Below are 24,542 nucleotides of genomic sequence, written 5' to 3' on the forward strand. Positions count from 1 at the left end.
GTAAGAGCCCACTATTACATTATATGATTGGGAGATATGACAACGGCCAGAGGAGGTCTTCATCCAAAAGTGGATTGATCATGGCTAATAATGAAGAGTCCACTGAGACCAGATTTTTTTTTCAATGAGGACCTGGGGATTCATAGAAACCTTAATTCTCGTTTAATTAATTCTGCTTAATGCCTTTAGGTGTTGGGGTTTAATTTTTCATCCATACTTCACCACTCTGAGCAGCGTACACTGGTGAAGGGGGAGGTCCTAGACTGGTTCAGATGTCCCTCGCCAAAAATGTTATTCATGATCGGGAATCAATCTCAGGTAACCGGGTGCAGAGTGCAGTGTGTGAACTGTTGCGTCACCGCACCACCAGAGACTTTTATTTTGGCAACGCAAGTTATTTTTGTAAATGAAAAGTCAATGAGCGTTGTTTGCTGCTAAGTGGACTTTGAAAACGCATTCGTGCCAACCTCTGCAAGGTTGACAAATTGCACAATGGAATACAAGCACACTGAACTCTCCTAGGGGGTGGCATCCAAAGATATGCACGCCACAAACAAAAGCGAGGCATGAGAGATTGCAACAGGTTGGAGAAGCCTTCATCCAGCAGTGGAGTTATGATGGCTGATGTTGATGATGATGGATGAGGACCCTTAGCACCTTTGGCCGTACCAGGTGATTTACTGTACAGTATATGGTTTGAAAAGGATGGTAATATGGTAAATAGGTTTGTTTTCCTGATGACGACCGCTTGTGTTGCGATCGAAACGTCGTAGTTTTTTTTGGTTATTTTCTTTGAACCTATCTACGTGACTTTACCGAAAGACCCAAAGAATATGAATTCCCTCTAGTCACGAAAGCTTTAAGTCAAGATTTGTTGCAACGTGTTTTGCAACCAAGGGGTGTGGTCATAGATCGTGGTTATGTCCTTACGACCATATTTAATTACACAAATGCACGGAACGCAATGTATTAAGTTGCAAAAAAGGCAATAAACCTGTATGTGGGCTTTTGCTGTCGTTCTCTATACCTCCAGCACTGTGTCAAGTTGCAGGGCAATTCATTAAATCCTTTATATTAAGTTCGCTTGCTTGCTTGCGTGCTTGCTTGCTTACGACCGTGCAAATATTTCGGTTGTTTTTTAACCCACTTCCCGTGATCCAATCGAGCTGACATTTTCCACACTGACTCGTTGTGCGTGACAATTAATTTTCGTGAAAAATGTTTTCCAAAATTTTACACTGTTTAGGGAATTTTTTTTTTATTACCAATTGCTTAATGCTGGCAGACAATCATCTGACCCATAGGTGGCAGCCATCTCAAGCCAGAGGACGAGAGGACTCTAGCCGCCACGCATATAAAGGATTTATAGTGAAAAACTTTGTTTTTACGGGTTATACTTGTTATTATTGACGTAATATTGTAAATTACGGCGGGAGACCACTTGACGGGTAGCACACTTTATTAACATTTTCCTTAGCCACAATAACACGTGTGGTCAACTACAGCTCACGCTACACGTTCCACCCGGCTACACACACACGGGCTCTCCAGCCCCGTAGCTTCCAGGGGAACTCCCAGACCTACCCCAGCTGGGGTATGGATCACGACCACTGGGTCCCGCAGCCCGGCCCTCACAAGGACGTCCGGCCGCGGGTCCCAAGGTCCCGCCTCTGAGCCACACAGGGTCCCGGCCCTTACAAGGACAGCGGGGCTAGGGGTCTCAGGGCCCTATCTCTTCCTCCTCCGTCTTCCGTCTTCACTGGTTACCAACTCCCCGAGCGCCCGCGCGCATCGCCTTTCATAGTCCTCTGTTCCCGAGGGGGCGGAGCCTATGCGGACCGCGATGTGAGCACCCACTCTAGTTGACCAATCACCACGCGCTGCCACACGATCCCTTACTGCCAGCGCGTATCACCAATACACAGCCAATCACCCCGCGCTGCCACACGATCCCTACTGCCAGCGCGTATCACCACTACATTGACATAGGACGTTCAGCTGAGGGCAGTGGGAGACTACGTTATGGGCTGGAGTGGGAATTGCAGAAACGCCCATTATGGAACTGTACTTCTATATCCCCATGACCATTCTCCACAGCTTCACCAACCTGCACTTAAGTAGCAATACATATCATATAACCCTCGTGACCCAACTATATGGGGAGACCCTTATCCAGTAGAAGATCTTTCCTTGAGTTCCTGATCCTATAGCTTACATTAATTACTTGACCACTTATCAGAAACTAGTAGGCTAGGGTTTTGCGTAAAGGGCCATTGCCTGAAACGTTAACCTGTTATATAGTCTGCGAAAGGAGAGAATTGAGAAGGCCTTCATCCAGCAGTCGTGTGATTATGGCTGATGATGATGAACACAGCATTACTAATTAAAAAGGTGGTAAGGTACTGTACATTGATGTTGCTTGTCCACCACCGCCAAGATACGCGTTTGGAGATTTCCCTGCTAACCCCACAATGGGCAGCTGTTCCTTGAGACCCCTGGTATCATTCGTTTCACGTTGTGAGTTCATGTGGCATTTGGTAAGTCAACAGTGGTCGTCCAACAGAGAGAATGCCATTGGAATGTGGATTTCCATCACCGTCTCAGGAACTTTCAAGGGAGAGACAATTTCCCTTAACTCGGATATTGATCTTGATTTGAAGCAGTCATGACATTAGTATTAACAATACTAATAACGAAACTAATAGTATTTATTTTGAATAGCGCCTTTCACACAAAAAAATATCCCAAAGCGCTGCACAATCGAATTAAAAATGAAATCATACTAAAAGTATATCAGAAAAAAAGTTTCAAATCTTGACTAAAGTTTTGCCCCACCCCCAAACAACAAAGCCACGCCCCCAAAACAACAGAGGCCCCGCCCCCTTGCTGTCAAGGTCACGGCAATCTTCGTCCCCCACCCCTCAAGGTCACGGCAATCTTCGTCCCCCGCCACTCAAGGTCACGGCAATCTTCGTCCCCCACCCCTCAAGGTCACGGCACTCTTCGTCCCCCACCCCTCAAGGTCACGGCGCTTCTTCCCCCACCCCTCAAGGTCACGGCAATCTTCGTCCCCCACCCCTCAAGGTCACGGCACTCTTCGTCCCCCACCCCTCAAGGTCACGGCGCTTCTTCCCCCACCCCTCAAGGTCACGGAAATCTTCGTCCCCCGCCCCTCAAGGTCACGGCAATCTTCGTCCCCCATCCGTGAAGGTCACGGCAATCTTCGTCCCCTACCCGTCAAGGTCACGGCACTCTTCGTCCCCCGCCCCTTAAGGTCACGGCAATCTTCGTTCCCCACCCGTCAAGGTCACGGCAATCTTCGTCCCCTACCCGTCAAGGTCACGGCACTCTTCGTTCCCCACCCGTCAAGGTCACGGTAATCTTCGTCCCCCACCCGTGAAGGTCACGGCACTCTTCGTTCCCCACCCCTCAAGGTCACGGCAATCTTCGTCCCCCGCCCCTCAAGGTCACGGCAATCTTCGTCCCCCACCCGTCAAGGTCACGGCACTCTTCGTTCCCCACCCGTCAAGGTCATGGCACTCTTCGTCCCCCACCCGTCAAGGTCACGGCAATCCTCGTCCCCGCCTTGGCCCTCGCACCTTCAAACTCCTTATCATGAGTAAAGGCGACGCCGCAAAGAGCTGAGGTTCCACTTGTTATCCATCTCCATATATATAACAGGCAAAGTTGTGATTGTGTGTCTGTTCAAAATGTTTAGCGTACTTCCCGACATGCAACAAACTTGAAATTTGCCACGTGGGTACTTTCCAGACTTTACACGATGCAAAAATTATTAAAATACACTTTTGCAATTTATTTTTGGGGGGAGCTCATTAATGCAGAGATTTTTTGCACGGCAAGTGAGCTGTGACGTCACATCTGTCACGTGACCCGCGCACGTGGAAGCGTAACGCGTTGTAGTGTAGCCGGTAGCGCGCTGCACTACGAACCTGGCGACACGAGTTCGTTTCCCGCTCACGGCCACCACCGGTGACGATTATTTCAACCGCTCCTGGGCCTCCCCTAGGTCGACTCAGCCTCAAACAATTAACTCGTGTGGTGTGTGAACATCGCCACTGGGGAGACAAAGGCGGCCGGGCATGGTGAATCCAAGCCCCGGGGCGAAGCCGGGTAGTAAAGCTAGTACACTATAAACTTCTGGGATTTGTGCTCATATACAGTACTTTATATGTATTTAAAGTGACTCGATTACCTTTTCTCTACTTTTGCAATCCTATATATTTTTTAATTGTTGTTGTAACTTTCTGACCCACCTCCTACTGGGCATCTATGAAAAATAACTTCATAGCTCATCGGATCCCTTCAGTCTGAATAAAGATTTTGATTTGTACCCCCCCCCCCCTGCAAGAAAAAAGCGACGTTTCGGGCAATGGCCGTTCCTTGATAACACTGACAACTGTTGCTATAATGTATCAAATGACACGTGTAAAAATGTGCCCTAGAGAAGGCCTATTCCTAGAAACATCGCTTTACATGGACTCCTACTTAGGAACGAGTTAGGTTCTAGTTATATGTTCGTAAGTCATTTGTTCGTAAGTCCAAACTTTACCCCTCTCGATTCCAAACATGTTGTACGACATGTACACTAAACACGGCGGATGGCTTTACAAGTTATACAATCTCCTGTAGACGTAGATGCCACCGGTTCTGCACGTTATGCAGATGTCAATGCCACCACCGCCATCTATTGCGCTGGCGGTTGAACTTACGAACTTTCGGTCCGAACAGGCAACTGGACCAGGTTTAATTTTCGATTTAAAGCTTTCGTGACTGCAGGGATTCATCTTCTTGGTTCTTTCGGTAAAGTCACGTAGAATGGAAATAATAAAATAATAAAAATAAAACATAATAAAATAATTCTCACAACGCAAGCAGCTGTCCTCAGGTGAAGAACAGGTCTGTCGATAAGACAGAGTCTTATCGACCTGAGGACGGCTGCTTGCGTTGTGGCCGAAACGTCGTGAGAATTATTTTATAATGTTTTATTTTTATTATTTTATTATTTCCATTCTACGTGACTTTACCGAAAGAACCAAGAAGATGGACCAGGTTTGTTCGTATCTCTGAACGTGCTTAAGTCGAGCGTTCGTAAGTAGAGGAGTCCCTGGTATGACATAGAAGCCCCGCCCACCCACGAGGGAGCCCCGCCCACCCACGAGAAAGCCCCGCCCCCGACCGCGTGACCCGCGCGTGGGCCAATCAGCCCGCGCGCGGCGATGGCGGCTGCCGCGGCGCGTTTGTGCTCGGGATACCTCGGAGGTCGCGGCTCTCGGCTGCTCGCTTCTTCGCTCTCCCCGCTCTCCTCCTCGCTCTCGCCTCTCTCCCCGCTCGCCTCGGCCTCGGCGCCGCTCCGCTGGCCGGGCCCGCCGAGCGGCGCGGGCCTCCCAAGAGTGCGGCACGCATCGTCCAGGTGAGGCCGAGGCCTGCCGTTTGATTTCCCACCGCGGATAGGCGTGGCCCCCCCCGTCAAGGACGCGGGCACCGATTGGTCCGTGCGGAGGTTGCGTTGCGGAGCGAGGTGGCCAATGGGGTGGCGAGTTGAGCGCGCGTGCCGCGTGTTCGAAGGGTGAAATGTAAAGCGAGGGTCACCGGGTCGCAATGCTGACACGGCGCGTGCGTCTGGAGTTGTCTTCAGGCTGAGCCATGGAGCCCGCAAGCCCAGACACCGCACGTCACAGACACCGCACGTCACAGACACCGCACGTCACAGACACCGCACGTCACAGACACCGCACGTCACAGACACCGCACGTCACAGACACCGCACGCCCAGACACCGCACGGACACCGCACAGACAGACACCGCATGCCTCTAAGCAGCTTCTGTTTGGCCGGGTAGAGGGGGCTAAACGGGCGCGGCACGGGCTAGAGAAGAGATGGAGTGATGTGGTACAGGAGGACGTGGAACTGAGTGGACTTGCTGACTGGTACCAGCGGTGTCAGGATCGGCCTCTGTGGAGGAGGCTCGTGAAGGACGCTGCTGGGCAGTTGGAGGCAGTCGCCCTCCAAACAACAACGGAGGGTGGAGGAGCGACGCTCACAACAACGAGCGGAGCGCTGGGTGGCTAAAGCACAGCAAGTTCGCACGTTAGGGGGCACAGGTGGTGCATTGGCCAGTCATCTCAGTCAGTCGAACCGTGGCACCTGGGTCTGCCCCGTGACCTGCCAGCGGGCGTTCGACACTTCACGTGGCCTCAACGTGCACATAGCCTGGCACAAGCGCCGTGTTGACGTCACCTTCACTTCGTGGGGAATGGTGGTTGTTGTGTCTTAAGTTATGGGCATGTCAGAGTCACGGTCACCCCTCGGGTTCTTTCTTGACACAGAGCAACACCACCGGCAGTGGAGAACAGCTATTAATACACTCTCAAACAGATTTCAATGACCGTGAGATATTTGAGAGTGTGACTGTTAGACTGGGACGCCGTGACACGTAGACACCATGACTGTCAGACAAGCACCATCACTATCGGAGACACCACGATTGTCAGAAAGACTTTGACTATCAGACAGTCAGACACCACGGCACACCAAAACTGTGTCCCAGACTGCCCTGCATCGGCCTGAAACTTCGTCCTTGAAAAAAATAATTTCAAGCGTGTTCACCTATGGCATGATAATTTTTTTTGTTTATTTGATTTTCGCCAATGTAATCAACAAGTTAATCAGTTTATCCTCAATTGTTAACATTTACATATTTTTTTTATGTATCCACATTTTTCGGCCACATAGGAAATGATAAAATAAAGAGGTATTAAAATGGTAATTTATTAAACATGTAACAATGCAGCATTTTAAGATGTACATTTTCTGCTGCTTGTGACTATTGAATCGACAGCACTGTATATAAAAATGTTGCATTCTGGTTCGTGTGTGCGTTCGATTGCTCCGGTATTGCGGCCACAAGACAACGTGCAGCTTAACATCGCATGCTCCTCGTTGCTGTGTGTGATTTTAGCTATATACGGTTAGTGTTAATAAATGTGTTATGGTTCAACAAAAAGGGAAGCATTGTAAGAAGTATTGTACATTTTCACGGAATACAATAATACATACTGTAGTAAATAAAACATAGCATAACATAGAGTAACATTAAAATAAAAACATGTACATTGAGTTCTGATGCTGGCTTTGCTTGTTGGAAGGGGCATTTTTAGGAGGATACTGGGACTCGTTACATTTCGCCGAACAAATTAGTTACGTGTTTTGGTTCCTAAGTACGACCGAACGTTGACAAGTTTGATGGTTAAAAATAAAAACATCTTCTGGCGGTTTGTTCACAAGGACACGCGTTCGTATCTCAAGGACTGTCTGTACTGGATATGCTCCCATGGTCTTGCTTCCTGCCTTCACCAACTTGCACTGACTAGCAAGGCGCAGTGTGGTAAAATAACTCCCACGACCTGTACAAACACAAAACATTATTACCAGTCGCCAATAACTGCGTGAAAATTGCATCACATATTTGGCTTTTCACATAAGTTAGCTAATTTATAGAACATACTGTAAATTTTAAATATCGGCTAAACAGCAAACATATCTCTAGCAGTAGGAAAATATATCCCAGCCTAGGATGTGAGTTTTTAAAAGGTCAGTTGAAGGGATGTCAGAAGTAGTTCTCTGATATTCCTTTTTCGGAGGCTGTCTTCCAACATGCACTCATTTAAATTAAAACAAAGGTTTGACGAACACTAAATGTACATTCCATAAATAAAGGTACGTAATGTATTTTATTGGACAAAACTGTAATGTTTTTGGTGTCCTATTTTTTCAAATTGACTTTGAAACGTTTTTGGATGTGATATAATTGATAATTTTGTTGATTTTGTCATTTTATTAATATTTTCCTAATGTGCTGAGCCAGAAGATAATGTTACTGATTGGGTTAAGCGGTTTGTTTGGACGACTGGGGGATTGACATTACCTTGTGGTCTCGCGGTCGCTGCTTGTTGAAGAGGTTCGTGGTTCGAATCCAGCGGGCCACCATGATCAATACTTCGGGTGCATTTATAAATACACTTGCCGTCAACTCCAAAGTGGCCATTCAAGATCCAGCAATGTAATTCGCAAGGGTCACCCATTGTGCCAGCATCATGGTCCCAATTTGCTGAAAATTAATTACAAACTGCTCTATTGAGATTACACATGCCAATCATCACCCCCTACTGGGAGTCTCATGCATGATTGCAGGCCAAGGGCTGTGTCATCCTTATGGCCACATGGAGAGTTGCCACTAAAGAACCCCTTTCAAATGATTGCAATGCGATTTGATGCAAAGCGCTCTTTGATGTAGGGTGCTACATCAAAAACAAATCATTATCCCTTTGCGATACTATAAGCACATGTAGAGCCATTTAGTCGGTCCGCTACTGGAAGAGGGGCCTCTCCATGACGTGTAGTTGTGGGAATTATTTGACCGTATTGCACCGTGCTGGTCAATTTGGGTTGTTGAAGTTGGGGAGTGTAGACATGAACATAGAATACAGTACATAGAGCAGTGGATTTTTCTTCACTGCCCTCTGTTGCCCACCACATTGCTCCATAGCCGAGAAAAGCCTGCTGTGCTTGGTGATTGCCCATCTAAGTTAATGCGATTGGGCACATTTTATGTTCTTTGGTTATAGGCATGATACTTTATATCATATGGGCAACATATTTATCTTGATGAATTTAAATCTGCAGGATTGAATAATGACCATTGTACTCCATTTATCCTCTCATTACTACAAAGATATATGGCCCAAAAAACACTACAAATAAGTGAAAGGTTTGATAACCTATCTTGTATTTTGTATGTTTTGAGAGACAATAAGTATCATTCTTTCCTTTTACAGAAACAGGCCAGAGGGAAAGGTGCTGGAGCCAGTGGGGGTGTTTGAAACACCAAAGCTGCAAGGAAGATATGAGACGGGACAGGTGAGAACATCAGTATACTTTTAAACAGGGGCGGTTTCTTCATTAGGGCGATTGGGCGACGCACCACCAATGTCATTCAACCACAGAGTCACGCTAGCCGTCACTGTGCCTCTGGATATAGTCCAATCAGCGTCATGCTACGTTCTGTGGAGTACCGCCTCTTTTTGGGCGATTTCCCTCCGGCTGAGAATCGCCCCGAGTGGTCCCATAGACTTACATTCAAAGATGTTTTTTTTCGAACGGGGGGCGCTGCAATGCATTCTCTATGGCTTCCGAGAGGGCTCGTACTAACGTGCTTACGTCATCATACGTAAGCACGTTTCATCCAACAAAATTATTTGTCGCCACCTAGTGGAATCTTTAATAAAAGAAACATGAGCGGATTGTATTAATAGTGAGTATAGAAACAAACAAGATGTATTGTAAGAGTCACTTTATTTTTCATTAATATTAAAGAAGTGAAGTTGCCTTTACATGCTTAAGCTGTTAATTTATCCTTTGCATGGGTGGACCTTATCCTTATCAATCATCCAGACATTTGCCCCCCCTGAGAGATTTTGCAGGAGCCGCCACTGCTTTTAAAGGGGTCCTGGTATGTGGAGCAGAGTTGAAAGGCCACATGCTGATCATTGCACAGGGCTTTGTTTGCTTTAGATCTGTGCCTTTTTACTTGTGTAACCTCCATTGCTCATGTACATGTGTGTGCACAGCCCTTTTGTAAAGTTGCTACTGGACGAGATTCTCCCTGTGCTGTGTGAGTCGTGGGTTTAATTTGTTACTATACTTCAACACTGCAATGCAGAATGGTGAAGGCAGGAGAGAGCATATACATGGGGTAACCTCCGCTTAGCACTGTTGGCTATGTACGGTGCGATCGAGGTTCAACATACATTCATAAAAGTACATTACAAAAACAGACTTTGCTGCACTGCACATTCCAGCTCACAACGTGTCCTCCTAGCAGCCATAACACCCACTCATGGCAGTAACCCATCCACGCACTTTGCAGGCTCGCTCAAGTTTAGCTTCTGTGATCACGTGAGATTGGGGCATTCCGGGTGATTTGGTCAAAGAGGCCCCATTACTTAAGTGCTTAGCTGCAAGGAGATAACCGCATGACGGAATATCACTGATGCAGCCAATATTTTCCGTTGGATGCGGGGCATTTCAACACACTTTATTTGCACACTTGTTAAGTCTATGCATATGGCCAAAGGTACAATGTATATATTTTCATCTTACAGTCCATTTAATACATGACAAAGTTCAATATTTCTCATGGGTACATTTTTTTAGTTGGTTAATGCTAGGCGTGGAACAGTGCGTAATTTTTATTGATTAATATTGATTGTTAACCCCCATGGTCATGCATGCAATATCATGCATAATAAATTATGTTTTTCAATGCCTACATTTATGTAATGAGCTCACGTGGCCTTACCAGCCCTTGTTAGTACGAAACTTGTTTACCCAGGGAAGCCACACTGGAGTGCCATGACCGTTTTTCAGGAAAGTCCTGTCACGTTTTACAGAGTACACGACAATGGTTGCCACGTTTAATCCCCGTTGAATAATAATAATTATTAGCGATTATTACACGCACCACAGCGTAACAAAAAAACATTCATGCTTGTGTTGTGCAGAACGACCACGCAGTAGACGGAATTCACTGTTGGGGCTGATGCCGTTTATTAACACTGTTCACACGACACTGTAACTCACACCAGAGGTAGGTGCTTTCTATTCTTGGTCCTTACCCTGGGCCCCCAAACTCTATATTATCCTACCCTCGGCTATCCATTGGGGCTCTCTCGCTCGTCTGCCTGGGACGGGGGTTCATCCAACACCACCCGGCGACGAGGAGGGAGAGACCTCTTCCAGCTGATCCTTGCCCCATCTCCCCACAACGACCACGCCCTCGTCACGGGGTCCCCCTTAAGTGCCCCCCTTGGCGGCTCCTCCCCCTAGCTCGCACCCGCCTTTGTTCCCGAAGGTGTAGCCCCTTACCGCACCCGTGACTTGACGTCATCCTCGGCTGTGAACTCGCTCGCACCTCCCTCTGTTCGCTCCCTCATGGTTGCTCACACTACTCCTCTACACTTGCAACAAATCATGATCCTGAATCATGATACTTCATGGAATTTTCACGTGGATTTTCACGGGGAGTTTTTCCAAAACCACCACAAGCACTTTTCACCTGAACATTCATGCAGCAGATAACACTCTTGGTGTGTCCTTCTGTGGTAGCACAGTGCACTTTGACCCAACACCCAATATATATAGGGGCTGTCATGGAAAGAAGCCTGACCTTCAAGCCCCACACAAACAGATCTATGAAAAATTAACCCGTAAAAACAAAGTTTTTCACTATAAATCCTTTATATGCGTGCTCAATGGGCCACAACCCAGCCCACATTGGTCTTTGAAACGGGCGGCTAGAGTCCTCTCGTCCTCTGGCTTGAGATGGCTGCCACCTATGGGTCAGATGATTGCCTGCCACCATTAAGCAATTGGTAATTAAATATAAATTTTTTCCTAAAAAGTCTAAAATTTTGGAAAAAAATTTCACGAAAATAAATTGTCACGCACAACGAGTCTGTGTGCAAAATGTCAGCTCGATTGGATCACGGGAAGTGGGTTAAAAAAACGACTGAAAGATTTGCACGGTCGTAAGCGCGCAAGCAAGCAAGCAAGTGAACTTAATATAAAGGATTTAAAAAGACAAAACTAAGAATCGCCCTGCTCCAGAAACTTGCAGGAACAACCTGGGGTGCCTCAGGCGATGTGCTGAAAACCAACACCCTCTCATTTTGCTTCAGCCTGATCCAGGAGCTCAGACAGAAGACGGCTAGATGCACAATTAAATAATGCAATGCGCATCATAACCGGGACACTGAAGCCCCTGGCTCCCTGTTGGGGTCAACATTCTGCCACCAAATATGTTCAGAGACATGCAAACTGAAAGGGTGTTTACCTACCCATCAATCAACACCTCAGCAATGTACCTCACCGTCCACTGAAGTCCGCCAATTCTCCTCCTGGGATCACACTGTTGCCATCCTAGAATATTACCCAGATGTGGAAGAAAGCTGGCGAACAGTGGAACAACGCGGACGTCCACAATAAATAACTCATTTGGGACTAGATTTGAAGCTTTCGTGACTGCAAGGATTCATATTCTTAGGTTTTTTCGATAAAATCACGTAGGTAAAAAAAAATATTTTAATTTTACTTTTATTAATTTTAATTTTTTACCTACGTGACTTTACCGAAAAAACCTAAGAATATAACTCATTTGGGACCCAAAACATCGCACATTTCCTGACTTTGACATTCATTGAACACACTGGTGGAACCATCAACCACATCAGTACATTAACACGCCGATAGGCGCATTTTTTTTTAATGGAAATTTAAAGACAAGGCACAGTTGTGATTGTGACCATACAACACAAGCTATGGATCAAAGAGCAAAAAACCACTGTTGTCTGCTCCTCAAACGGAGGAGGACTAACTAAAGTTTACAAACTCTGTCGCTAGGCCCTCTCGTGGCTTAACATTGGCATTTAGCTCCTGAACATGTTTCTGACAGAGAAGGATAGAATGTGCACAAGTATCCACATGTGCATGTTATGCAATTTCAGAAAACATTTTGGGTGGTGAATGGCGTTTTCTCAACTCGACTAGTTTGGTTTTAGGTTGTATCGGTTTTTATGCTGAACTTTTTCCAGCTTTCCTGGTAACTAGTTTGGTGAATTCATTTCCATTACTCTAACGTGGTAGTGTTGTGCACTGTACTTCACAGGCGTTGCAACATCTTACCTCCCCATGAAACTGGAAAAACAGGACTGGTTCACGTCTGTCAGTTATCTTCAGATTTTTGTCACATCACAGTTTCAGAAAGTACGAAAAATATTCCATACCTTTCCACGTGCAAAACTCGCAAAACTCATTGGCAGTGCTTGTTAGTTGATATACACGATACGATCATCATTAGGCGTCATAGAGCTTGGATTTGAAAAGCATTGCTAATGTTGCTTACATCTTAAAGACTCATTTCCATGGTTTTCCCTGTTCGTCTGTCGCTCAGCTGTTCCTTCACCGCGTGTTTGGATATCGCGGCGTCATCCTGTTCCCATGGTTGGCTCGTCTTTACGATCGTGATGTTCCTTCCAGCATGGGCATCAGGTGAGGAATCGCACACGGTGAGATGCTAAAGTCACAAAGGTTGCAGGGACAAAGATGAACGAGTGACTCAGAAGTGAGATTCTCGATTTAGATCCAAGCAGTTGCCTGAGATTAAACTGGGTACCCAAGTGGAGGGAATGGATGGTCTCAGCCTCTTAACCTCGAACTTAAAAAAATACGTCGCAGTAAAGTTGGATTTTATTTAATTGGGGCAAAATTCTGACTGAGAATTTTCTATTGCATTTTTACTCTTCTTGGTTCTTTCGGTAAAGTCACGTAGAAGGAAAATAATAAAAATAAAACATAATAAAATAATTCTCATGACGTTTCGGCCACAACGCAAGCAGCCGTCTTCAGGTGGAGAACAGGTCTGTCTAATTAGCTTAGTGGGTGTGGAAAGTGCTGCCCCCTGCTGTGTGGAACAGAGGTTATTTCAAAGGATCTCGGATACAGTTGTGTGATGGTCACTTTTGTGGGCCATTCTCGAGCATGAAGATATGCATTCTCTGTGAGAGATCTGCATGGATACTCTCTCATGATGAGGCTGATAACACAATTAGGACAACATTCGGGATAAGATTAAAGCTATCTTTTTTAAAATAAGTTTCAAGGACAGGAGGCGAGAGGTGATATGAAATTTCCGCAACACTCGGGCAAGGAAATTGTGGAACGCTTTGGTTATATGAGCTCAAGAGCAGCTCAACGAATGCCAGTAGATGGCACCCAAGGGGCAGCCTAATCAGTGGTGGATAGACTACAATTCTGTTGTGTATAACAAACCGATACCAGCCTATCCTATGAATGGCACAACTCCAACAATTAAAGGAATGGGTAGACAGTATAGACATTTCTAAATCCTTGCCAGATTTGGCAAGGTGACGGATTTCGTTTTTTATTACCTAAATCAAAAGGTCATCGATTGTACATAGGTCGTCATTATTACCACGAATTCCTGCTTCATTCTGCTCATGATGAGCTTTGAGTCAACCGAGCATCATGAAAAACACTCAAGATAATGCTGTGGCTGTCAGACTAGCTCACGGACGGACAAAAACTACATTTCCTACATGTATATTTTAAAAATTGCAGCGGTACCTATTCTGTTCTTTCCCTTCGTACCTAACAAATGTTCATCCAGGAAAATAGTTGTCACACGCCTTCTGTACAGTGTGTTTAATCATGCATTAATTCTCCGACCCTCTGAGTTGCTAGACTGACCTGCGTATGTTCGCTCTGTTACAGTAAGAAGGAGGAGGTTGACACTCCTAGCGCAAAGGAGGTGTCAGGAAAAACCCAGACGTACTACCAGGTCCTCATCGACTCCAGAGACTGCCCCCACATTGTGAGTTCACGCGCTACGTACAAACTTCCCCATTGTAGAACTGCCTTATTGTTTGTTTTTCTGTCTCTTGTGCTTATTTGTTCGATGGCATAGAAATATAGTTTTTCATAAATCATATTAAAAAAATAAATTCTTACACGCGCAATTTTACGCATGTGTCGTGAGCGTAATAATTGATTTTAATCAATGAATCTATTAAAAATTAATGACTCCTTAGACATTTTTCACTTCGTTCGGTTCTCTCTGGCATCTCCAAGCCAGTCAGCTGTTTTGTAGTTTTTTTGCTCTATCGTTGAGTGTCCATCTGTGTAAATTATTGAAGTCCTTTGCCAAGTTGCTGCATTTAGACGCATTGTCCCTCCACGCTAATGGGCCGCCACGACAGAGACAACTCTCCCGTTCCCTTCCGTCTCATGTTCGTGCGTGTTTTCGCCACGGTGTTCCTGGAAACAGCGTGAGCTCACATGACACTGAGTCCTTTACAGTTGTTTCCTTTAAAACGTAAGTAAGATCAAGTAAAGTGCTTAACGCGGCTTGGGTGGCTGGCTGGCCGGCCTCTGTATTTTTTCTTACAAGTTGGAGCATTTCTCTCTGGGTTCACGGTTTGCCTCTTTGAGGCCATTTTCCACCCATTGATCATATTCTGCTGGGACATTGACTCATAAATACGCTCCATGAGACATTAAACTTTGCTTGACACTCACTGATTTGGCAATAGTAAGTAGAAGAAATATCTGAACTCATGTATGGTCATGTGTGAATCCATTACTGGATGAGCGGTAGTGTAGCGGTTAGCGCTACGCTGCGCTATGAACCTGGCGACCCTGGTTCGATTCCCGCTCACGGCCAAAACATCACCACTGGGGAGACAAAGGCGGTCGGGCGTGGTGCTGGCTACCCACCCCCTCGTATACCGTTCCGGCCTTCATAGGTGCTCACTAACAGCACTTGCCCCTACAGTCTGTTAAGGCTATACGGGGGATCTTTGTCCGTTTGTCTTTGGATGAATTGTCTAATCACATCGTGTCGGTTATGGGGGTCGTTTTTACTGTACTTCACCACGCCGGTCAATATGGGTGGGTGAAGGGGAACCCAGGGACCAGTTCAGCTATCGCTTGCCAGATGTTAGCCATGGCTGGGAATTTAACTTGGATAGCTGGCTTCATAATGCAGTGCGCTAATCACCGATAGGTAATTTATAGTTTACCAAACTGATATTTTTTCTGTTGTACAGCCACTGCTGATGTCATGTGCTGTAGTTACTTGTTTTCACAGTAAACTCCCAATTATATCATTTGGAGCAGTACAACACATTCTTGTTAGATGTTAGAATATGGCCCACAAGTGGATTCCAGAGAGCTACCTCAGTGATCTCTGATCCACACAGTCCAGGGCAGCACTTCAGAAGACAGTCAAATTGAAATGAAATGTTAATCTTCAGAGCTAGAAAATAGCTAACTTAAATGCGGAAACAAATTTCACATTTTTCGATTTAAAGCTTTCGTGACTGCAGGGATTCATCTTCTTGGTTCTTTCGGTAAAGTCACGTAGAATGGAAATAATAAAATAATTAAAATAAAACATAATAAAATACAATTCTCACGACGTTTCGGCCACAACGCAAGCAGCCGTCCTCAGGTGAAGACCAGGTCTGTTGGGGAGACAGCGTCTTATTTTTATTATTTTATTATTTCCATTCTACGTGACTTTACCGAAAGAACCAAGAAGAGAAATTTCATTTTGTGGCTTTTTTCTACAGTCATTGGTGACCAGGCTGAAACCATCAGCTCACTATACTCGAGTCACGAGCGGCCACCTGGATTAGAACGTATGATCTCGGTGGTGCCATCGCAGTGCTCCGTGACCTCCAAGCCACACAGACACCTCTGTCGCTGGGGATGTGTATGTCTAAGCATCTGATGGTTCTGTACGCTCACGGCTGCATTTATTTCCCGGCAGAGAGCACAGACCGAAGCGGTGACATTTCTGGGAAGCCACGACGACAGCAGGGTGCTCTACGCAATCCCCGGTAAACACAAAAGTCTTTGAAAAATTAATCGCCCATCACGGCAGTTAGTGCTCGAAGTGTCGTGTTGAGTTGAGCTTGCTTCTTGACACCGGCGGCACTCAAAAAGAGGGGTTTTTCAGCCGCGTGAACATTACATTATTTAGGTCAGGTACGTTCATAGGAGAGACTTTGTCTAATTAAAGGGCACCGCCACTTCCAGCCGCTTGGTTGAGCTCAACTTAAACCAGGACACCCGGTGATGAGTCAGTCACCTGTTCTGTTTTTAGCCCGTGCTTACATTACACATGCAGCCCCGTAGCATTCCATATTTTCCGCGCTTCCCATTCAGATGTCATTCATACGAATCGTATGATGTACCGGTGGCGTAGCTTGCAAGGAATGAAATGGGGCGGGGGTCCCCTGTCGGCCTTCCCGCTCTTTGTAGTCTCGCTCCTGAGCCTCTTCGGCCTGAGGGCACCGGTGCAGTTTAACTGCCTGCACACTCAATAGCCAAGCCACCGCGATGTACGTTGCACGCCGTTGTACCGTTGTTGATTGGGAGGACACGGAGAGCGGACGGGCACAGGTATGAGGACTGGAGCTCAAGATCCACCGTCAGGAATACTGCATGCAAGTTCATAGTTTTGTTTTGGTTTTTGTTACTCACAATTTCAAAGCCTACGACCCGAAGCGGCCAGCAATAGAGAGCGCTTATGACACTAAAATAACAATAAATAATAAGCAATTCACAGAGAATGCGCCTGCCATGTCTTAGAAGCTGAGCACCTTGGACATTGCTTGGATAGGGACCCCAATACATAGTCTGATGGGCTATGTTGTAGGCAGCAGATGGCTGTGCAGTAAAATCCATTGCTGTATTGCACTTCTGTGCTCCCATCAAATAACTCCCATGACTCATACGGCATGAGGTGGCCGTCATTCAGCAGTGGATTAACAAAATAATTGTTTATGCACAGAAGTAGAGGTTGCAGAAACCGTTGTGAACAATACGTCTGCAAATGTACATATACAAAGGACTAATCAGAGTTTCGATTTAAAGCTTTTGTGACTGCAGGGATTCATCTTCTTGGTTCTTTCGGTAAAGTCACGTAGAAGGGAAGTAATACAATTTTTTATTATTTTTTTACTTCCCTTCTACGTGACTTTACCGAAAGAACCAAGAAGACTAATCAGAAGTGAAGAAGCACTCTCAGAAGGCATTGTGTTTGATGGGAAGTGGAAAAAATACTTTAAATGTTTTCATGCGGATGAACACTTATATGAAGGAGATGTATGGTAATTTATAGGGGTCAAGAAGGCTGTGACGTGAAAAAGAATACCAAACGACTTCGATGCCCCTTTAACCACGTTAGTGTAATAATGGTTCCTCGAAAAGTGCATTTAATTGCTTGTTGGTGCGGTGATGGTGGTTGTTGTTGTTGGTGCGGCGGTGGTGGTTGTTGTTGTTGGTGCGGTGATGTTGGTTGTTGTTGTTGGTGCGGTGATGGTGGTTGTTGTTGTTGGTACGGTGGTGGTGGTTGTTGTTGTTGGTGCAGTGATGGTGGTGGTTGTTGTTGTTGGTGCGGCGGTGGTGGTTGTTGTTGTTGGTGCGGTGATGTTGGTTGTTGTTGTTGGTGCGGTGATGGTGGTTGTTGTTGTTGGTACGGTGGTGGTGGTTGTTGTTGTTGGTGCGGTGGTGATGGTGGTTGTTGTTGGTGCGGTGATGGTGGTTGTTGTTGTTGGTACGGTGGTGGTGGTTGTTGTTGTTGGTGCGGTGATGGTGGTTGTTGTTGTTGGTGCGGTGATGGTGGTTGTTGTTGTTGGTGCGGTGGTGGTGGTTGTTGTTGTTGTTGGTGCGGTGATGGTGGTTGTTGTTGTTGGTGCGGTGGTGGTGGTGGTTGTTGTTGGTGCGGTGGTGATGGTGGTTGTTGTTGGTGCGGTGATTGTGGTTGTTGTTGTTGGTGCGGTGATGGTGGTGGTGGTTGTTGTTGCGGTGGTGGTGGTGTTTGTTGTTGGTGCGGTGATGGTGGTTGTTGTTGTTGGTGCGGTGATGGTGGTTGTTGTTGTTGGTGCGGTGGTGGTGGTTGTTGTTGTTGGTGCGGTGGTGATGGTGGTTGTTGTTGGTGCAGTGATGGTGGTTGTTGTTGTTGGTGCGGTGATGGTGGTGGTGGTTGTTGTTGTTGGTGCGGTGGTGGTGGTGGTTGTTGTTGGTGCGGTGATGGTGGTTGTTGTTGTTGGTGTGGTGGTGATGGTGGTTGTTATTGGTGCGGTGGTGGTGGTGGTTGTTGTTGTTGGTGCGGTGGTGATGGTGGTTGTTGTTGGTGCGGTGATGGTGGTTGTTGTTGTTGGTGCGGTGATGGTGGTTGTTGTTGTTGGTGCGGTGGTGGTGGTTGTTGTTGTTGGTGCGGTGGTGATGGTGGTTGTTGTTGGTGCGGTGATGGTGGTTGTTGTTGTTGTTGGTGCGGCGGTGGTGGTGGTGGTTGTTGTTGGTGCGGTGATGGTGGTTGTTGTTGTTGGTGCGGTGGTGGTGGTTGTTGTTGTTGGTGCGGTGATGGTGGTTGTTGTTGTTGGTGCGGTGGTGGTGGTTGTTGTTGTTGGTGCGGTGGTGGTGGTTGTTGTTGTTGGTGCGGTGGTGGTGGTTGTTGTTGTTGGTGCGGTGATGGTGGTTGTTGTTGTTGGTGCGGTGGTTGTTGTTGTTGTTGGTGCGGTGATGGTGGTTGTTGTTGTTGGTGCGGTGGTTGTTGTTGTTGTTGGTGCGGTGATGGTCGTTGTTGTTGTTGGTGCGGTGGTGGTGGTTGTTGTTGTTGGTGCGGTGGTGGTGGTTGTTGTTGTTGGTGCGGTGATGGTGGTTGTTATTGGTGCGGTGGTTGTTGTTGTTGTTGGTGCAGTGATGGTGATTGTTGTTGTTGGTGCGGTGATGGTGGTGGTTGTTGTTGGTGCGGTGGTGGTTGTTGTTGTTGGTGTGGCGGTGGTGGTGGTTGTTGTTGGTCCTCACGGTCAGTATCGTGCACGTGCGTGTGATTGTAAATCGACGGGGCGGTGTGCCGGTGTGTGGCAGGGCTGGACTATGTAGGCCACGAGGACGTGCTGCCCTACTTGTCTTCCAGCCCGACCCCCCTCCAGCACGAGCTCTTCCACAAGTTCCTGCAGCATCAGCCAGGGCACAGTGAGTCTCACGTACCCCAGCCAGCCCTCTTTTTAAATCCTTTATATTAAGTTCACTTGCTTGCTTGCTTGCGCGCTTACGACCGTGCAAATCTTTCGGTCGTTTTTTAACGCACTTCCCGTGATCCAATCGAGCTGACATTTCCCACACAGACTCGTTGTGCGTGACAATTAATGTTCGTGAAAATTTTTTTCCAAAATTTTACACTTTTTAGGTAAAAAAAAATTATATTTAATTACCAATTGCTTAATGGTGGCAGGCAATCATCTGACCCATAGGTGGCAGCCATCTCAAGCCAGAGGACGAGAGGACTCTAGCCGCCACGCATATAAAGGATTTATAGTGAAAAACTTTGTTTTTACGGGTTAATTTTTTCTTGTTGTCAATCCAGAGGTCGCCGGTTTGCTCTCCCGGCTCAGTAGTTGAAACAACGGGAGCAAGTTTCTTAAATGCCCCCCCACCCCGCACCCCTCCGTCTCTGTCCGCTCAGCAGCATGAATGAATACACTGCAGTTGAGCAATCGGAAAGTCACATGTGCGGCGGTAGAGTTGTCGTACTCAAAACTCTTCCGAAACGTCTGGCCAGCGTGGAAGAGTAGGCCAAATACCCTCGACAGGCTCTCTCTAGATCTGCCTTGGAGTGGAGGCGCTTAAGCCGGCAGTGGTGGAAGCAACAAATTGCAGGGCTGTGCCTTTCCAATTTTTTTTTTTACTCGCACCCTCGTTCTATTATTTGCTGTGCCTCACACCTGCGTTGCGAACACAGTATCCACTTCACCCCAAACATGTTGACTAGTTAACCGTTTGATAATTGGTTTTTTACCCTTATATCTGGCAACAAACTGACACCTTTTTTACAAGGAGTCATGTTTGCATAGACCGCAATACCTGCAGTCATAATACAAACAAAAGACATAACTCTGATAATGTGTACTGTCCTTGAAGTTGATTGGTCCACACCCGAGACAGCTTTCCTTATCAACTTCAAGGACAGTACGTCCAATTTCATCGTGCCAGCGTCTCATTGCTCAGGCCCCCCGTGAGTGTCTGCCCTTTTGGCAGGAGTCCCATCTCCAGTTATATCCATCAGGCCCCCACTTTGGTTGTGATGCCATTTTTGGTTTGATGTCTGGTCTCTTAGTTTTTGTTCTCCAGGCTCGTGTGTTTCCCCTCTTGAAACATTTATTCATTTCAAAATTTCGTGCATCAGGGTTGTGACGTGGTTGGCATTTGTTCTTGTGCAAGGAATTCATAATTTCCACCCCTCTGATTGTCACGGTTGGCTATGTACGGTGCGAAAGAAGTTGAACATACATGCAAACTCCCTACTTGAGGTTGGTGTCACGATGTAACACTTTGCTGCCGCTGTTGTCACCTGTTAAAAAAGAGCTGTACAGCCCAATGAGCTTTACTTCCGGCTTCTGACTTTCACTAGAAATGCACCCACTTGATCGCATCAGATCTTGGTAACTCGACAGGTTTAATCCTGGCTCATCCTTTGGTGCGTGACCGCCAGTGCCTCCCAGAGTTCGTAAGTGTGGGGTGGTGAGGTGGCCAAGAGATGGCAGTAGAGCAATGGGTTAACTCCTTAGATTATTCAGTAGATTGGTTCTATCTATTTGTGCACAGCCTTGAGTGTTATCCCCTTGTATGTGCGGGTTTTCACTGGGTACTCTAGGTTTGTATGTATGTATTTAGAACTTCTTTCACACCGTACGTAGCCAACCATGGTAATCGGAGGTGTGGGGGAAGGACAACAAACTAAACACAAAAAGCTGTCCTAAAGAAATGAGTTTCCAATTTAGGGGGTTCTTTATGGCTGTTTTATAGTACCATCCTGAATGAGTGTCTTGAGACTTAAGGGTTTCATTATTGATCAAATAACGTTATTATGATTATGTTTGAATGCCAATGCTCATCATTATTAGTCCTTCATCCTCCTGGATTCCCAGAGCCATCACCACCTGTCACTGTCCTGCTATATATAAATCCATCTGGTACCTTTACACGAGCTGATTTCACCGCTGCATCTCCTCGACAGACTTCCCTCCTTGGCTAATAATGCTACCACTATTACAAATGATAATTATTACATGACGACAAAAATAAAGTTGACACATTTTCAGTCATTTTCGCGACACTTGAACTTCTAAAGCACGACAGTGGCGGTAACCCTGTACGTACGTACGTACGCTGAACTTTTTTCTCACCATACGTAGCCAACCGTGCTAATCTTTGAAGGCTGTGATGGCTGCGAATGTCGCTGACTTATTTATCGCGTGCAGCGCCTGCCTTCGTGGCGCAGGAGACGCTGCAGACGTGGCAGGAGAAGAACCACCCGTGGCTGGAACTGTCGGACGTGCACCGCGAGACCACAGAGGGCGTGCGCGTCACTGTCATCCCCTTCTACATGGGCACCCGGGTGAGCAGACCGAGCCCCAACACGGAGCCCTCTGCGGTAGGCATGTTGCGGTGCATCGATCAAATATCGATTGCTGGCGGTTCTTACGCTCACGATACACGCATCTATCAAGCGGTCAGTCACGATCAGCCTTACTGGTCGTGGGCGTTGCACAGAAACGTCACTGTCGGTTCCGGTAGGCTGTCTCAAGTGGCCAACCATGAATAATGGACGAACATGCTTATTAATAATTGTTTGCTTATATTATATGAACGTTATGGATGTATATTGAACTTCATTCGCAACATACGCAGCCAACTGCGCTAATCGGAGCATATGAAGTGCCCAACTAGATTTTTTTGTACCAATGTTGCCCAGCCTCTGGATAATCTATTTAGTCAGGGACAAGGTCACCGAACTTTGTGAAAAATAATCATGAATATTACATGCACTATCTTATATTTTACAAGGTTGAAAGGGCTGAATAAGAACTTGACAATGAAGTTTTAGTTTTTCTCTATATCGGCAAAAATTTAGGGAGTTATGGGTTTTAATGTTGAACTTGACCCTTTTGGCACCCAAAAAAGGTCAAATATTCAATGACTCAAAACGTGGAAGTTGTTTGATTCACTGACCTCCAATTTGGAATGTTATCATGCCTCCATGGTCCCTAGCAACTGCGTCAAATCTCATCAAGATTGGATGTGGTCGTTTTTTGAGCCTGAGTGACATTATGCTTAGAGTATTTGGCTGCTATAAATTTCCACGTGATAAGCCACTTCCTTGAGCTATCAGTTGTGGCCAGGTCGGTCGCTTCTGAAAAACATTTAGCTCAGTGGGCCTAAAAATTGTTTAATAGTTTAACGTGACATGGTATAGACATAAGGATTGTACTGTACGGCATGCACACATGCTGTAAATACTTTTAATTATTGTGTCTGTACACGTACTCACGTAGACTACACACACTAATGTACGTATTACATCTACTTACATACTGTATAGTACACGTGTGTGTCTATTTATAACTCGCCTTTTGCCCGTCCAAGGACGGGTGTATTGCAGTAAATCTGAAACTTGTAAGCTAAAAGCAGACCGCGATATTCATTGCATCCATTCGTGTGCAGTTTGTAAGGCCGCGGTGACACAGACTTATACCTACTATAATCACCCAGCAATGTCTGTCCTTAATGCTCGTGACGTCACTCCACATCGACCAGCCCCCCTCATTAATATTCATGAGCAGGTGACATCTTCCAAATGGACACACCCCCTCCCACCATTCATAATATTTAGCGGGTGACGTCACTCCACATGGGGGGGGGGCGAGGCGCCTCCTCCCCCCTCCTCGGCGTCAACTCACAACCCTCACTACAAAGGCAGAACCCTCACGTCACGTGATCTCCGTCACGCTGTTGAGACATCAAAGTAAAAAGAACGTCATGATGAACAAGGGATTATAACCTTAAAATTAATTAGGTCTGTGTCACCGCGCCCTTACTAATTGCACACGCATTAATGCAATGAATATCACGTCGCAATCTGCTTTTCGCTTGCAAGTTTCAGATTTACTGCAATACACCCGTCCTTGGACAGGCAAAGGAGCCCCCCCATGTGGAGTGACGTCACCCGCTAATTATTATTAATGGAGGGGGGGGGTGTCCATTTGGAGGACGTCACCTGTTCATGATTATTAACGATGGGGGCTGTTCGACGTGGAGTGACGTCACGCGCGTTACACACTCACATTCTTGGGTAAATATAGTAGTTAATACACATGCACTTAGTTTTTTGTACGTAGATTTTAGTTTAAATCATGGCTAGTCAGACCACATCACCTCCCCGTTAGTCACATCCTGTCTCCGTTCTTCTCCAAATCCACAACCCCACCTTTCAACGCTTCCTATACCCTCAGGTTATTAGCAGGTACACATATCGCTGTCATAATCTTGAATGTCTTAGTTTTCTGTCACCGCAATGCCTCTCTGTAGTCATCAGGCTTTTTTTGCGAGTCACTTTCACTGTGATGACTGTTTATCCCCGTACGCAGAATGTCGCTTGGTTGGTAAACTAAGTGGTGCTGTCATTCCCAATTTGAAGATATGCACTTGGGTTTATCGTTGGAGTTGTAATTATGGGAGTGTATATATTATTTGGCAACGTAACTAACTGTGGGCAGACCCCGTAATGTGTGATTTGTAACCTAATGTTTGTGTATTGAAATCACTAAATGAAAAGCCTCTTAGAGTGCTCGATGAAAATGCATAGGAAACCCCTTTTAGAGTGGCCTGCCATCAGATATTTGAAAGTGGATAGTTTAAAACACTATTTTAGCCTCTTGTTTAGTTATGATGCAATTGTACAGGAATTAAGATTGCAAAGTATTTTTAACTCTGTTTTTGTGTGTGGTTGTGCCTGTGTGTGTTTGTGTGTGGTTCAGGAGGCTCAAAACTCAAATGTTTACTGGGTAAGCAATGTTCATCCTCTAATGTACATGTAC

The 24,542-nt window shown here is 46.2% G+C and overlaps 1 protein-coding gene across 2 annotated transcripts in view; it reads left to right on the forward strand.

Annotated features, from left to right (window-relative positions):
* The first annotated feature begins 5,201 nt into the window (after positions 1 to 5,201).
* The window catches only part of LOC144719498 (polymerase delta-interacting protein 2-like), a 32,955-nt gene continuing 13,614 nt past the window's right edge, over positions 5,202 to 24,542 (forward strand). Inside the window, exons 1-8 of one of the 2 annotated variants that reach the window (XM_078595483.1) lie at positions 5,202 to 5,431; positions 8,856 to 8,937; positions 13,028 to 13,125; positions 14,368 to 14,467; positions 16,427 to 16,496; positions 19,534 to 19,641; positions 21,927 to 22,099; positions 24,483 to 24,509. In XM_078595483.1, the coding sequence (XP_078451609.1) occupies positions 5,238 to 5,431; positions 8,856 to 8,937; positions 13,028 to 13,125; positions 14,368 to 14,467; positions 16,427 to 16,496; positions 19,534 to 19,641; positions 21,927 to 22,099; positions 24,483 to 24,509 (852 nt within the window). In that variant the 5' untranslated portion in view covers positions 5,202 to 5,237. The remainder of the gene's footprint in view (positions 5,432 to 8,855; positions 8,938 to 13,027; positions 13,126 to 14,367; positions 14,468 to 16,426; positions 16,497 to 19,533; positions 19,642 to 21,926; positions 22,100 to 24,482; positions 24,510 to 24,542) is intronic. The other variant, XM_078595484.1, reaches the window with a different exon arrangement.

The sequence above is a fragment of the Lampetra planeri genome, chromosome 6, assembly GCF_965212315.1.
Source record: "Lampetra planeri chromosome 6, kcLamPlan1.2.h2, whole genome shotgun sequence".
Taxonomy (NCBI): Eukaryota; Metazoa; Chordata; class Hyperoartia; order Petromyzontiformes; family Petromyzontidae; genus Lampetra; species Lampetra planeri.